The 17,046-nt window shown below is 42.9% G+C and overlaps 1 protein-coding gene across 1 annotated transcript in view; it reads right to left on the bottom strand.

Moving 5' to 3' along the window:
* Positions 1-15,366, bottom strand: part of LOC134601848 (olfactory receptor 5F1-like) — a 32,142-nt gene extending 16,776 nt beyond the window's left edge. The window contains exons 1-3 of the mRNA XM_063446350.1: positions 15,331-15,366; positions 8,015-8,962; positions 1,694-1,985 (exon numbers count right to left, since the gene is read on the bottom strand). Of these exons, the coding sequence (XP_063302420.1) occupies positions 1,694-1,985; positions 8,015-8,962; positions 15,331-15,366 (1,276 nt within the window). The remainder of the gene's footprint in view (positions 1-1,693; positions 1,986-8,014; positions 8,963-15,330) is intronic.
* Positions 15,367-17,046: the final 1,680 nt, after the last annotated feature.

Raw genomic sequence — 17,046 nt, 5'->3', positions numbered from 1 at the left:
CCTCAATTTGTCTCTCGGTTTTGGAGAGGTTTTTGTGCTGAGATGGGGGTCTCCTTGTCGTTTACTTCCGCCTATCACCCGCAATCTAATGGTGCAGCCGAACGTGCTAATCAGTCTGTGGAATTGTATTTGCGCTGCTTCACTAATGCGCACCAGGATGACTGGTCTCGCCTCCTTCCGTGGGCTGAATTTGCCAGGAATACGGTGTCTCATTCGTCTACTGGCTTAAGTCCTTTTGAGGTTGCTTATGGGTTTCGGCCTTCCGTCCTTCCCGGTGCGTTCTCCGACAAGGGAATGCCCGCTTTGGACCAGCACCTCGCCTCTTTGCGGAAGATGTGGGATCAGGTCCATGTTGCGCTGTCCCGTTCAGCGGCTGCTCAGAAGAAGTTTGCTGATCGCCATAGGGGTGCGGCCCCTTCCTATGTTCCGGGTGATAGGGTATGGTTGTCCTCCAGGAACCTCCGCCTCAAGGTTCCCTCGATGAAGTTCGCTCCCAGGTTCCTTGGTCCCTACAAGGTGTTGCGTAGGGTTAACCCCGTTTCCTACTCCCTGGAATTGCCTTCTTCCATGCGCATTCCGAACACGTTTCACGTTTCGCTTTTGAAGCCCTTGCTTTGCAACCGGTTCTCTCGTCCCCTCGGGCGGCCTGTTTCCCCTCGCACTGTCCCCAGTGATGTGTACGAAGTGGCTGCCCTTCTCGACTCTCGTGTTTCTAGGGGTCGGCTGCAATATCTGGTGGATTGGAAGGGGTACGGCCCCGAGGACCGATCTTGGGTTTCGTGCTCTGATCTGCACGCTCCCTCTTTGATCCGCTCCTTTCATGCCCGGTTTCCTTTGAAGCCTTCTGCTTCCCGCCCTCTGGGCGGTCTTCGAGGGGGGGGTAATGTCAGGACCCCGCGAGCGGCTGCAAGGGGAGGCTGCAGTCCGCTCGCGGCACTCACCCTCCAGCCGTCCGCGGTCCCCTTCTCCACGGGGTCTCGGCGAGCGGCATCCCTCCAGCCTCGGATGCCGCCCGCGTCTTCCTCCACGCCCCCCAGCGGCAGCATGCATGACGCTGTACGCTGGAGGACTGCCCAAGATATGTCACGCCGGGGTCAGTCACCTGACCCGGCATTAAAGGCACAGTGCCTCAGTCACAGTGGGAGGTTTAGATATCTCCCACGTGTGATTGTTAATTCTGATTGGAAATTATCCAATCAGAATTAACCTGATGGTTTAAATACTTACCTTTCCTGTTCCTCCCTGCCCTGTTGTGGTCTTTGCTTTTTAGTATTGATTCTGAACGTGTGATTTCTGGTTACGTACTCTCTGGCTTGTTATACTGACTTTGTGACTTTCTCCTACCCTTTGACCTTGGCTTGTTTCTCGTTATTCTGTTTTCTGGTTCCCCTTACTCGGCTTGTCTCCTGACTATTCTGTGTGTGCTTAGCCCGGCCACTCTAAGGACCGGTACTGCACACTTTCTGTGTGTGTGTCTGTGTGTGTGTTAGCGTGTTGGGTTCCCCGAATCGTGACATACCTGAAATCAGGATCAATGACAATACAATAGCCGAGGTCAAAGGAACACAGAAGGAGGAATAGTCAAACGAAGCCAAAGTCAGAATACAAGAATACCAATTCGGAATATGCGCTCCTGGGTCAAACAAGAACCACAACAGGGCAATGAATCTCTCCCTGTTTTCTCTTTAAATACCGTGCTCCATTAGGTAAGTAACCACGGCCCCAAAATGTTCTCGTTCTAACACTTTGGCCGTGTCATAAAAGGAGGTGGGGTTATTGCGGCTGGCGTAAGAATCGCTGGGGACAAGCTGAGAGTTGGTAGGAGTGTCCCCAATATCCTGCAATGTGACGCCAGCCTGTGACTTGTCCCTGACTGATACACAAGGTAACCTGACATAAAGCAGCAGGATACTGATATACTTCTTATTACCTTTACAGCGGGCAATATATTTAATCTGCACTGGCAATATGGAGCCAAGAAGTAGCTGACATGATTAACAGAAGCAACAATCTTTACAGATTAAAATAAAATGAAGTCAGAATCCGATCAGAATCCCCAAGCACAAGGGTGGCCAAAGGGTAGATCCCCCATCTGTTGTACATCTCCCACAATGCTTTGACAGCTGGGGATCTACCATTTCCCATGTTATCAGGGTTGTTTCTAGGACTGATCAGTGCAAAACAGAAAATCATTCACTGTTTTTGGGGGTGAACAATTAACCAGGAGCTTATATGGTGAACCTCACAATACCACTAGAACAAAACAAGCAAAACACGTTAACAACATATAAGAAAAGCAAGCTCCACATCATATATAAACAAATAGACACCACCTGATTAGAAATATGCCAATTTTTTTTATCACAGATGAGACGTAGAAGTATGCAGGCTTGTCTCCCCAAAGAAGGTAAAAATCTGTATGACTGTGCTTCAATCTGCAGCTGTGGGTCATGAAGAAAAGAGTCAATAGCATAATACTATAATAAAAATGCTTTTAATGATTAAAATTGCACTTACAAGAAGGCAGTATGTTCAGGTATATCTCCACCAGGGCCGGCGCCACCTGTAAGGCGACCTAGGCAGCCGCCTAGGGCGCAACTTACCAGGGGGCGCCGGATCCCTGTCCCCGCTGCGCCTCGTCATGCTGCGCCGCCTGAGCACTTTAACAAGCCCAAGGCGGCGCAGCACTGCTGCATGGAGGGAGGCCGGGTTAGAGTGACCGGCAGGAGGGAAGCGCAGAGCGCGCCCTCCTGCCGGTCTCTCCATGTAGCGTGGCCGGGCGGCGCGGAACGCGGGACAGGAACCTTTGTTTCCTGTACCCGGCCGCCGGCGGAATGACACTGAGTGAGCACTTCCTGTCATTCCGCCAGCGGCCGGGTACAGGAAACAGAGGTTCCTGTCCCGTGTTCCGCGCCGCCCGGCCACACTACAGGGCAGGAGGTGAGGGTAAGGACCACTAGGGGAGGGAGGAAGGGTGTGTAAGGACCACTAGGGGAGGGGGGGTGTAAGGACCACTGGGGGTGTATAAGGACCACTAGGGGGGGTATAAGGACCAATAGGGGAGGGGGGGTATAAGGACCAATAGGGGAGGGAGGGGGGTATAAGGACCACTAGGGTAGGGGGGTATAAGGACCACTAGGGGAGGGAGGGGGGGTATCAGGACCACTAGGGGAGGGGGGGTATAAGGACCACTAGGGGAGGGGGGTATAAGGACCACTAGGGGAGGGGGGTATAAGGACCACTAGGGGAGGGAGGGGGGTATAAGGACCACTAGGGGAGGGGGGTATAAGGAACACTAGGGGAGGGAGGGGGGTATAAGGACCACTAGGGGAGGGAGGGGGGTATAAGGACCACTAGGGGAGGGAGGGAGGGAGGGGGGGATAAGTACCATTAGGGGAGGGAGGGGGGATAAGGACCACTATGGGAAGGGAGGGCCACTAGGGGAGGGGGGATAAGGACCACTAGGGGAGGGAGGGGGGATAAGGACCACTATGGGAGGTTGGGGGGGGATAAGGACCACTAGGGGAAGGAGGTGGATAAGGACCACTAGGGGAGGGGGATAAGGACCACTAGGGGAGGGAGGAAGGGTGTGTAAGGACCACTAGAGGAGGGGGGTGTGTAAGGACCACTAGGGGGGTATAAGGACCACTAGGGGGGGGAGTAAGGACCAATAGGGGAGGGGGGTATAAGGACCAATAGGGGAGGGAGGGGGGTATAAGGACCACTAGGGGAGGGGGGGTATAAGGACCACTAGGGGAGGGAGGGGGGTATCAGGACCACTAGGGGAGGGGGGTATAAGGACCACTAGGGGAGGGGGGTATAAGGACCACTAGGGGAGGGAGGGGGGGTATAAGGACCACTAGGGGAGGGGGGTATAAGGAACACTAGGGGAGGGAGGGGGGTATAAGGACCACTAGGGGAGGGAGGGGGTATAAGGAACACTAGGGGAGGGAGGGGGGTATAAGGACCACTAGGGGAGGGAGGGGGGTATAAGGACCACTAGGGGATGGAGGGAGGGGGGATAAGGACCACTATGTGAGGTTGGGGGGATAAGGACCATTAGGGGAGGGAGGGGGGATAAGGACCACTATGGGAAGGGAGGGCCGCTAGGGGAGGGGGGATAAGGACCACTAGGGGAGGGAGGGGGGATAAGGACCACTATGGGAGGTTGGGGGGGATAAGGACCACTAGGGGAAGGAGGGGGATAAGGACCACTAGGGGAGGGGGATAAGGACCACTAGGGGAGGGAGGGGGGATAAGGACCACTAGGGGAGGGAGGGAGGGGGGATAAGGACCACCGGGGGAGGGAGGGGGGATAAGGACCACTAGGGGAGGGGAGGGGGGAGTAAGGACCAATAGGGGGGGGAAGGTAAGGACCAGTAGGGGTGGGGAGGGGGGAGCAAGGACCACTAGGGGACAGGAGGGTAAGGACCACTAGGGGAGGGAAGGGGGAAGTAAGGACCACTAGGGGAGGGGAGGGTAAGGACCACTAGGGGAGGGGTGAGTCAGGACCACTGGGGGAGTGGGGGGTGAAGGAACACAGGGAGAACGGGGGTGGGGAGGTCCACTAGGGGTTTGGGAGAGGGAGGACCACTAAGGGGGGGAAAGACCACCAAAGGGGGGTAAGGAGGGAGGACTACTAAGGAGAGGGGAGGAGGGTAAGGACCACTAAGGGGGGGGATTACCACTAAGGGGGTGGGGGGAGTAGGGGAAGGTCTACTAAGGGGTTTGGGAGAGGGAGGACCACTAAGGGGTTTGGGAGAGGGAGGACCACTAAGGGGGATGAGGGAGTGAGAAGACCACCAAGGGGGGACTGCAGAGGGACAGGGGCCAAGGGAGAGCACTAAGTGACAGAAGGGGAGAACACGGAGGGACAGAAGGAAAGGGGAAATCAATAATTGACTGGAGGGGAGAGCACTATGAATTAAAAAAATATCCTACCCCACAAACCCTCTATTTTACACTACACACATCCCCAACTCATGGATGGGCCATGTAGGTGGATTTATGGGTGGGCATTGTAGGCGTATGACCCCTGGGGGCCCAGACCTTGAGCTGTGTAAGGGGCCCTAAAAAATGGAGCTGCTTCCTGTTCGTTAATTGTTGTGAGCACTGTTAAAAACAGTCTCCAGAGAGCCTCTTCTACACCAGACCTGTGGAGCCAGACTGAGACCATCATCAGCCTCTTGTCCTCATCTGGTTGTAAGTAGGCATCCCAATATATTATTAGTGGCACTAATCTCTAATTTACCTCACATTAAATGGATACTATAGTCACCAGAAGCACTACAGCATAATGTAGTGGTTCTGGTGTCTATAGCCTGTGCCTGTAGGCTTTTTAATGTAAACACACTGTCTTTTCAGATAAAAGACACTTTGTGAAGACTGGCGTTGGCCCATATGGCAGAGCATATGGGCGGGGCATTGTGATGTCACATGGTGGGCAGGACATATGGGGGGGCGGCAAAACATTTTTTGCCTAGGGCGTCAAAAATCCTTGCACCGGCCCTGATCTCCACCTGAGGTGGACCTCAGAATCAGCAGACTGGAGCAGGCAGGAACAATTGCAAATGAAATAAATAGTATTAAAATCAATTAATCCAAGTGTGCGGACCCCGGTGCAGCAGTACCAACTGTACCAGCACTAGTTCCGCCACTGTGCAGTAAGAGTTTTGGAAAATAGTAGTGACCACCAACACAGTGCTGTGTACCAGAAATGCCCACCTCCCCTTGTCACCCCTGGGATTCCCTGGTTTTATATGTTTATTATATTTTTGAGTAAATTCCCTTGCTTAATCGGCACTCAGGCAGTCACTGGGGCTATTGGGGGGAGAGAAAAATAAAATATACACTTACATTTGGCCGGGGCCAAGTTCTGATACTGTTCTATCCTTTTGCTACTTACAAGATGGCTTCTTAAATCTCTCTACTGTGGGCTGTAACCCCACACTCTGATGCTAACAATGGCTCCTGAATAGAGACACCAATAGCGTGCCTCCATTCATGGGCAGCTGGCAACTCAAAGAAATTCCTTCTTAAAGGAGACTAGGCAAGTGCAATTCCTGTTGAAACAGGGCGGCTCTAAAACCAAACCCATTTTCTAATATGCCTTTTTGTCTCAATATATTTTAAAGGCACAGAGTGCACAATATTGTGTTGAACAGGTCTATTAATTAAAATGAGCTTTTGCCATGAGCTGTAATACACAGTACCACATTTCACTCATAATGTTGCATAACCATAATACAAACTAAGGATCAGCACACACATAAAAATACAGTTTTACATTTTATAAGGCTACTTAAAATCACCTATCTCAGCAAACAAATACGGGGATTCAGTTCCACCATATGGCCATATTTTGTTAAGCCACCACTACTTCACAGTACCCTACACTAATTCCAACATGGGAAATAAACTAAATAGTGCTAGTGCTAAATGAGCTAAAGTGTGTTTAAACAATCAGTTGTAAGAGCAAGCATATACACACAAAAGGTTTTGTCTATATTACCTTGACATTAAACCATTGGATACCCTCACTTTAAGTAGCAATTGTTCAATAAATTCAAACAATCTCTTCCAAATCCCTAATTTTATCAGTCTCGCGCATCTTGTCTCAGTATATATGTATCTGTTTATTTGGTTTTACTAATTTACAAACTTATGTTATGCAGATCAACACATTACTAGTTACCTAATAGAGTTGGAGTAATCACAGTATCTCATATGCCTTTTATTTTTGCCATTTTGCGTCTTATCGAAGTCATTTTCATATTCATATTATTCGTTCAATTTCTGTGCTATGCCTCTTGAATGTCAGCTCTATGTTAGAATCAGTTTGTTTCTATTTATGAATGTATTTATGTTTGTGCATTCAGAAATCCCTGCAGTTCAACGTGAATTACACTAGAGGGCCAAGACATGTTTGCACTTTATGCGTTTATTTTACATGACTCTTGTATTTAATCTTCCAAGTTGAAGCAGTGGCCCTCAGTGTGCATTATAGCAGCACTGGTAGAAATGTATTCTTTTTTTATATACTGAGTTCAGTTGGACTACTGTTTTTTGTCCAAATACGGCAACTCTGAAACATCAGAAGGATGAATTATGAAATAAATTAAACAACATTGGGTGGGCCATTTAATTTGTCTGTTGTGCCATGAAAAGGGACTAAAAATTTAGAAAAAGATTATTTTTTTTATTGATTTTTTTTATTGCAGTACAGTAATAGGCACATTTTTGTGCCATTTCAGTTTCGCTAAATTGTTTTTCCAGAAATAATCATGTAGGCAAAATCCATCCATATCAAAACTTACATACACTACATATACTAAATGAATTATTTATTTATTTTTTTTGCACAAATTGATTAGGACGAATAAGTGGCAAATAATACAGCTAGTCATAAACCAAGTTCATGGTTGGTGAAAAAAAAAGACACAAAATATATATATATTTTTAAAGTAATTTATTAACTAATACCATACATGATATAATCTTTCATACTAGTGACTACTTTGTAACTGCAAAATATGTTCATATTATTATATTTTACTCAAACATGTACATTAAATCTTTCACTTAATTCACATCTGCCCATATGCAAGCCAATGAGCCAAATGTGTCCTCTAAAATGTATTTTATTATAGTTATTGTTACTGACCGATTGAATACTAGACAGCTTTTATTATATTTTACAATTGTTTCAAATTTGTGTCCCCTTTCAGCATGAGTCTTTTCACATTTTGTCATCTGTGTCATTTTTGCATGTTGTCTTCCAACAAACTTAATCCAATGCAACTTGTCTGCCATTTTGAATACAATGCCATCATCTAGCAAGGCACAGAATCAGTTTGGGATAATAATAAAGCAGCTGTTGAAAAGAGGTCCTTATAACCAGTTATGCTCCATGATAATTATCTAGCTTTAAGTCTACTTTGAATACTACTGCTGTAGTGTTTACATATTTAGATTTTTTTTTTTAGATATGTAAAAATTTAAATTGGAAGGTTACACTTTGACCGAAGAATCTTTGCAAAATCAGTTTTACTTCTTTATTTCTTATGCTGTAGATAAGTGGATTTAACATTGGTATGACCACAATATAAAATACAGATGCCGCCATTTCTTGGCCCACTGACGACGAAGTGCCCGCTGTATGAAGGTAGTTGAATAACACTGTACCGTAGAACAAAGTGACACATGTTAAATGCGAAGCACACGTGGAAAAAGCTCTTCTCTTTCCTTGTGATGATGGTATCTTGAGAACGGTTGACACAATATAGATATAAGATAGAATTATAACAAAGAGAGGCCCTCCTCCTATGACGGCAGCACAAAAAATAATCAACATTTCATTCAGAAAAATATCTGAGCAAGAAAGTCTTATCAGAGGTAGAGCATCACATATGAAATGATTAATAATGTTGGGGCCACAGAAGTTTAAGGTAAAAATGCTGGATATCTGAATAATGGCATGTAGAACAGCGGCAGAATATGCTACTGCCATTAGGGTGCTGTATGTTTGTTTTGTCATCATCACTCCATAATGTAAAGGTCTACAAATGGCCGCATACCGATCGTAGGCCATCACACCAAAGAGAAGACACTCTGTGGAACCAAATGAACAAAACATGAAAAGCTGTACCGCACAGCCAATACTTGTGATGCATTTACCAGGGTTTAACAATTGGACCATTGTGTTTGGTACCACTGAAGACGAGTAACAAAGGTCAATGAAAGACAAATTACCAAGAAAAAAGTACATGGGTGTGTGAAGATGAGAAGAGAACTGGATGATGAGGCAAATCCCAATATTTGCAATTATGGTGATCAGGTACATAATAAAGAAAGCATAAAAAAGCAGGACCTGTAGTTTTGGATCCTGCGTGAGTCCTAACAAAAGAAATACAGATGTCCTTGATTGATTTCCAAAGTATTCAAATGATGATTGCAACTTCATCTAAAAATATAAGATTAATATAAATGTAAGATTAATACATAAGATACACATTTCCACATGCAATGTTTATCTGTTGCACATATATTTTTAATATCTCCTATGCCTTTAAACTAAGATGCATACGTATAGTGTTTTTTATATGTATTTTCCAACTAAATTTATCCACATCATGCTCCATAATTTAGACCATAGTCCGGATATAATATTTTTATTCAGTGACACCTATATAAAATGAGGTGGACATCTTCTAATTGTATAGAGTACAAGGTGACCATTCATCTCTTTCCCCAATTCCTGCTTCTGTCTATTGAAATTATGAGGTGACTCCAAGTAGGCATTGCAGTTTCCATTTGCTGTAAATACCAGTCAAGTAGTGAGAAAGAAATGACAGAGCAATTATAACATAAAACCACTTGCTATATTCATCACAAGGTAAAGAGGGAGAGAGGGCTATGCAATGGATGTCTGAAGAGCAATAGAAAGTGACCATAGACAACTGCATCTGACCCATTGCTAGCAGCCATATTATGTAAAATAATGAGCTGAGTGTTACTGAGGGAGAGATAAAATATACATCGACAGGACATAAAGTTCTTTGGAAAAAAAAAACAATACTTTGATATATATACATATGTATCTTAATCAAGATCTTAATAAAGGCCCAGATGGGGCCAAAACAGCGATATTTTGATTTACCGCTACTTTATACTTTAAGACATGTGAGTGTGTCAATTTTAACTAACAGTGAAATGCACCCAGGCTAATGTATTTTTTCAGGGTAGAGTGCTGGTTATTGATAACAAATATATAGTGCACTGAAGATGACAAGACTGCAATAATTACAAATTTATACCAGCCACGGGATTGCTCCTATGTCTTTTAAGGAGTAATGTTGTGTTTCAAAATCAAATTCCATTATGGAATGTCCCTCTCATAGCAAAAGGGCTTTAAGGACTACATTGAGAGGAGAGCAAGGCAGTATTGGTCCTACGATATCAATCAAATGGGAATCTTTGTCATATTGATGGTTATAAACTAGTCTCTCTTAGAAACATAGAAACATAGAAACATAGAATGTGACGGCAGATAAGAACCATTCGGCCCATCTAGTCTGCCCAGTTTTCTAAATACTTTCATTAGTCCCTGGCCTTATCTTATAGTTAGGATAGCCTTATGCCTATCCCACGCATGCTTAAACTCCTTTACTGTGTTAACCTCTACCACTTCAGCTGGAAGGCTATTCCATGCATCCACTACCCTCTCAGTAAAGTAATACTTCCTGATATTATTTTTAAACCTTTGTCCCTCTAATTTAAGACTATGTCCTCTTGTTGTGGTAGTTTTTCTTCTTTTAAATATAGTCTCCTCCTTTACTGTGTTGATTCCCTTTATGTATTTAAATGTTTCTATCATATCCCCCCTGTCTCGTCTTTCCTCCATGCTATACATGTTAAGATTATTATTATTATTATTGCCATTTATATAGCGCCAACAGATTCCGTAGCGCTTTACAATATTTTGAGAGGGGGGGGATGTAACAATAAATAAGACAATTACAAGAAAACTTACAGGAATAATAGGTTGAAGAGGACCCTGCTCAAATGAGCTTACAGTCTATAGGAGGTGGGGTATTAGAAACATTAGGATAGGAAATATCAAGTAGGAGTGAAGCAGAGCTGGAGGAGAGAGCAAAGCACTATCCCATAGGGACAGGTATGTAAGGGAGAGATTACTCTGGGAGGCCATACGCTTTCCTGAAGAGATGGGATTTAAGGCCCTTCTTAAATGATTGAAGACTAGGGGAGAGTCTGATGGCAGTAGGCAAGTTATTCCATAGGAGAGGAGCCGCCCGTGAGAAGTCCTGCAAGCGTGAGTTGGCCGTACGGGTGCGAGCAGCGGTCAGGAGGTGGTCGCGGGCAGAGCGGAGGGTACGAGGAGGGGCATACCTCTGGATCAGTGAAGAGATATAAGAGGGGCTGGAATTGTTCAGTGCTTTAAATGTATGGGTTAGCACTTTGAATTGACTCCTATAGGATACAGGGAGCCAATGTAAGGACTGGCAGAGGGGCGAGGTGTGAGAGGACCGACTGGATAGGAAAATCAGTCTAGCTGCAGCATTCATTACAGACTGTAGCGGGGCAGTACGGCTTTTGGGGAGACCAATCAGGAGAGGGTTACAGTAATCCATGCGGGAAATTACTAGAGCATGGACAAGCTCCTTGGTAGCATCTTGCGTAAGAAAGGGGCGGATGCGGGCTATGTTTTTGAGTTGGAACCTACAGGACTTGGCAACAAACTGGATGTGAGACTCAAAGGTGAGACCAGAGTCAAGTATGACGCCAAGACAGCGCGCTTGTAGGGATGGACTTATGTGGATATCACTGACTTGAAGGGAGAGTGAGAGAGGAGGATCAGTATTAGGAGGAGGAAAGACAAGGAGTTCAGTTTTAGAGAGGTTAAGTTTGAGAAAGCGTGACGACATCCAGTCAGAGATGGAAGAGAGGCAAGCAGTGACACGTTGCAGGACGGCCGGGGAGAGGTCCGGTGAGGAGAGGTATATCTGAGTGTCATCAGCGTACAGGTGGTAGTTGAATCCAAAAGAGGCAATAAGTTTTCCAAGAGAGGCAGTATAAAGAGAAAATAGAAGGGGACCAAGGACAGAACTCCAAGATCCTTTAACCTTTGCTGGTAAATTTTATCCTGCAATCCATGAACCAGTTTAGTAGCCCTTCTTTGAACTCTCTCTAAGGTATCAATATCCTTCTGAAGATAGGGTCTCCAGTACTGTGTACAGTACTCCAAGTGAGGTCTCACCAGTGTTCTGTACAATGGCATGAGCACTTCCCTCTTTCTACTGCTAATACCTCTCCCTATACAACCAAGCATTCTGCTAGCATTTCCTGCTGCTCTATTACATTGTCTGCCTACCTTTAAGTCATCAGAAAGAATTACTCCTAAATCCCTTTCCTCAGATGTTGAGGTTAGGACTCTATCAAATATTCTGTACTCTGCCCTTGGGTTTTTACGTCCAAGATGCATTATCTTGCACTTATCCACATTAAATGTCAATTGCCACAACTCTGACCATTTTTCTAGTTTACCTAAATCATTTTCCATTTGGCTTATCCCTCCTGGAACATCAACCCTGTTACATATCTTAGTATCATCCGCAAAAAGACACACCTTACCATCAAGACCTTCTGCAATATCCCTAATAAAAATATTAAAGAGAATGGGTCCAAGTACAGATCCCTGAGGTACCCCACTGGTGACAAGCCCAAGCTTCGAATATACTCCATTGACTACAACCCTCTGTTGCCTGTCACTCAGCCACTGCCTTACCCATTCAACAATACTGGAATCCAAACTCAAAGATTGTAGTTTGTTGATAAGCCTTCTATGTGCAACAGTGTCAAAAGCCTTACTGAAATCGAGGTAAGCGATGTCTACTGCACCACCCTGATCTATAATTTTAGTTACCCAATCAAAAAAATCAATAAGATTAGTTTGGCATGATCTCCCTGAAGTAAACCCATGTTGTCTCTGATCTTGAAATCCATGTGTTTTTAGATGTTCAACAATCCTATCCTTTAACATGGTTTCCATCACTTTCCCCACTACTGAAGTTAGGCTTACTGGCCTATAGTTGCCCGACTCCTCCCTATTACCTTTCTTGTGAATGGGCACAACATTCGCTAACTTCCAATCTTCTGGGACTACTCCTGTTATCAATGATTGGTTAAATAAATCTGTTAATGGTTTTGCTAGTACACCACTAAGCTCTTTTAATAGCTTTGGGTGTATTCCATCAGGTCCCATTGACTTATTTGTCTTTACTTTTGACAGTTGAAATAGAACCTCTTCCTCTGTAAACTCACGTGTAATAAATGACTCATTTATCATTTTTCTTAACTGAAGTCCCTTTCCTTCATTTTCATCTGTAAATACCGAACAAAAATATTTATTGAGGCAGTCAGCTAGACCTTTATCCTCATCTACATACCTTCCTTCTTTTGTTTTTAATCTAACTAATCCTTGTTTTACTTTTCTTTTCTCATTTATGTATCTAAAAAAGATTTTGTCCCCCTTTTTTACTGACTGTGCTATTTTCTCTTCTGTGTGTGATTTGGAAGCTCTTATAACTTGCTTAGCCTCTTTCTGCCTAATCTTATAGGTCATTCTGTCTTCCTCACTCTGGGTTTTTTTATAATTACTAAATGCTAACTTTTTGTTTTTTACTATTTTGGCTACATCTGTGGAGTACCACAGTGGTTTCTTGATTTTTTTGCTTTTACTGACAAGCCTAATGCAATTTTCTGTTGCCTTCAGTAGTGCAACTTTTAAATAATCCCATTTCTTTTGGACTCCATTTAAATTGCTCCAGTCTGATAATGTCTCCTTTACACATATTCTAATTTTGGAAAAGTCTGTTTTTCTAAAGTCTAAAACTTTTGTTTTTGTGTGGTGTGACTCAGTCACTGTTCTTATATTAAACTACACTGACTGATGATCACTGGATCCTAAACTTTCACCTACAGTAATATCTGATACCAAATCTCCATTTGTTAACACTAAATCTAGTATGGCCTCTTTACGAGTTGGCTCCTCAACGACTTGTTTTAGAGACAATCCCAGTAGGGAGTTTAGAATATGTGTGCTCCTGGCACAAGTAGCTATTTTTGTTTTCCAATTTACATCAGGAAGATTAAAGTCACCCATGATGATAACTTCCCCCTTCATTGTCATTTTGGCTATTTCTTCAACTAGTAGATTATCTAACTCTTCAATTTGTCCTGGGGGCCTATAAATCACACCTACACGAGTTACTGTGTGATTACCAAATTCTAACGTAACCCAAACTGACTCTATGTTCGCCTCACTAACCTTTATTAGGCTAGATTTTATGCTATTTTTTACATACAGGGCCACCCCTCCCCCTTTCTTGCCTTCCCTGTCTTTTCTATATAAAGAGTACCCTGGTATTGCTATGTCCCAGTCATTTTTCTCATTATACCATGTCTCAGTAACAGCGACTAAATCTACACTATCAGTTGCCATTATTGCCACAAGTTCATGGATCTTATTCCCTAAACTGCGAGCATTTGTAGACATGACTCTAAGCTTATCATTTTTTAACACACTTGCTACAGGCACCTTCTGTCCTTGTTTTGGGGGACAATTGGATTGATGTTTTATCACCTTTTTGCCCCCCCCCCTCCTAGTTTAAATACATCCTAGCAAAACCTCTGAACTGCTCACTGAGAACATTTGTTCACTTTTGAGAAAGATGCAAACCATCTTTTTTGTACAGTTTATTTCCATTCCAAACAGAGCTACCATGAGCAATGAAGCCAAATCCTTGCTCCCGACACCATTCACCAAGCCACAAGTTAAAGTCCCTAATACGCATCCGCCTGTCATTCTGAGTGTTATGCACAGGCAGAACTTCAGAGAATGACAATGTGGAAGCAACCTGCCGTATATCATTGGCAAAAACACTAAAAACTTCCTTAACCTCTGAAACCTCATTGCAAGCCAAGTCATTTGTCCCTAAATGGACAAGTACATCCAATTCCCCTTCCTGCTTTGCTTGCTTAACAATATTACAGATACGTCTCCTGTCTCTGTGAGCAGTAGCTCCGGGAAGACACCTCACAAGACCACCATTGTCCATCTCCACACCTCTTATGATGGAATCCCCCAACAACAACTGCTTTCTATTAGGCCTCACTATAGTCTTCAAGCCTCTCTGCACAACACCACTAGCCTCAGTCCCTCTCTGCACAACACCACTAGCCTCAATGCCTCTCTTCACAACACCACTAGCCTCAATGCCTCTCTTCACAACACCACTAGCCTCAGTGCCTCTCTGCACAACACCACTAGCCTCAGTATCTTAGTCATGTACTTATCCGTTTGGTCATATTCCCATCTCACTTGTAACTGAGAGACCTCTGGTTTACTTTATTTTACCAATCTAATGTCAGACCAACATTGCATCCTTTATCTGAAAGACTATAAGAGCTGACAGCAAAGTTATACTATTTTAAAATGTAATGTTATATATACAGTAATTAATAGTGGATGTAGCTGTGCAACCATTATTTTCATAAAATTGTGCCATCCACCATCTCAATATAAAAATATATCCTATATTAAACAAATGTTAAGGAAATCAAATGAAGATACATTTTATATTAAACATGTGTTAAGTATATCAATTTAAAACACTAAGAACATTTTTGTAAGTCATTTTCTTAATTGTGTAAAATAAATATTGCTACATTAGAAAAGCACCTACATTTGCACTGTACATACAATTTCTTTTAAACCTTGAGTATAAATCCATTTTAATCACTTCCACTTACTTGCATGAATGACAAATGTTCTTGTCGTTCTTCCATAATGCTAACAAACGTTGCATCTTTCTTCCCGAGCTCAAACTACAACCGCGCCAGTACCATAATTAGAGAATGACTAACTTGTCAAAAGGAGATTAAACATAGAGAGAATTCAAATAACTAAAATTAACAGAGGCAAGAACAAATTATAAAACTAGATGCTAACATATAATTAGTGTTATTTTGGTGTCTAGCTACAGTTGTAATTTATTAATTAATTGGCAGCTTTTGAGTACACTGAACAAGTGAACTAATTTATTTAACAATTAGACCAATTTAAGCACAATGGCTGATTTCATGTTAAAGATACATTGTTGTGTGTTCTGGTTTGCTTAAGTGACACCATGTGCATTGTATGCACTAGTTATCAAAGTAGCACAATTAAATTCACTAAATTTAATTTTACATGTACGGTACGGTACGGCTAGGGTGGAGCTACTGGCGTCACACTATACAATACATTGATTGTCGGACAGGAAAACGTCAATGCTCACGACAAATGACACGCTAGGCATTTGGTCTAAACCCCGCATGTCCCCTGGCGGTCCGACTTGCAGTGGAAACGGTCACCTGAATAGGCTGGACCATTCTAACCCTTCCGAACTGTACTGACCCGACTCGTACCGCTCAGTGGAAACAAGGCATAAATGAATGGTTTGAAAAAAAAAAAACATAATATGGTATCTACAAGAGCAAATATAAAACATTAGTGTGAATTATCAAAATGAATGGAATGCAGTCACAGTCTGCTTGTTTTACCATATGCATGTTTATCTGCCTGTTTGTCTGTCTATCTAGTTGCTAATATTGTGTTTTGTGAAATTGTAAATAGTGCCCTCCTTTCTATATTCAGTTATTTCCTGAATGTAGCAGGCATAAACTCTGCTACTCCATAAATTAACCCTTTAGTGCTGCTGCCGGTTTCTAATTTATAATGGGAAAATTCAAAATGATGCAAATAGGGTATAATCATTTTTTTTCACATTTTTGTCTATAACAATGTTTATACAATTAGTGTGGCTGAAGAAAAGTGCTTCAAAATAAATTGTTTGCTTTTCTGATTTATGGAGTATATCATATGATTAGGATTGTATTTGTTTTTGTTACATGTCACAATGATCTACAATAATGTATAATGTCAATATTTGGTATGCTTCACATCTACTTTTAATAGTGTTCACACATACACAAAAAAAAGATTAAATTACTACACAAATGTATGTATCTAGTATTTGCCAGTCTACCAACAATCTTTGTTAAAAAATGTCAATGTTGGGGTGGGGGGTCCACATATGGTTCACAAATGGAATGTGTGCTACAGCCATTTAACAAAACCAACATATGGATCAGATATATTTCTTGAGTACGTTTGATACCACAAGTCCAAATTAAAGACCAGACTCCATTTACTCCATAAATACATGCTATTTGCAATTCACAGCTATTTTGTGCTGTTTTAGTAATGCCCCCTAAATTGTACAAAACTAATGTGCAAAAAAAAAACGTTTGTCAATTTGTTTTTTAAATTACAGGGTAGAATTAGATAACTCTCATTTGAAATTTTTCAAGTTCAAGATAATAATGTAAGATCTATATTCTGTCTTGTAACATAAATGCATGTTATTTGCAAAAATAGACATCCCATGGTATTTTACATAAGACTTAATCTGGGGATATTTTTTT

This window comes from Pelobates fuscus, chromosome 3 (assembly GCF_036172605.1).
Source record: "Pelobates fuscus isolate aPelFus1 chromosome 3, aPelFus1.pri, whole genome shotgun sequence".
NCBI classification, from domain to species: Eukaryota; Metazoa; Chordata; class Amphibia; order Anura; family Pelobatidae; genus Pelobates; species Pelobates fuscus.
Note: the sequence above shows the minus strand (reverse complement) of the source record. Positions and strands in the feature narration are given on the sequence as shown.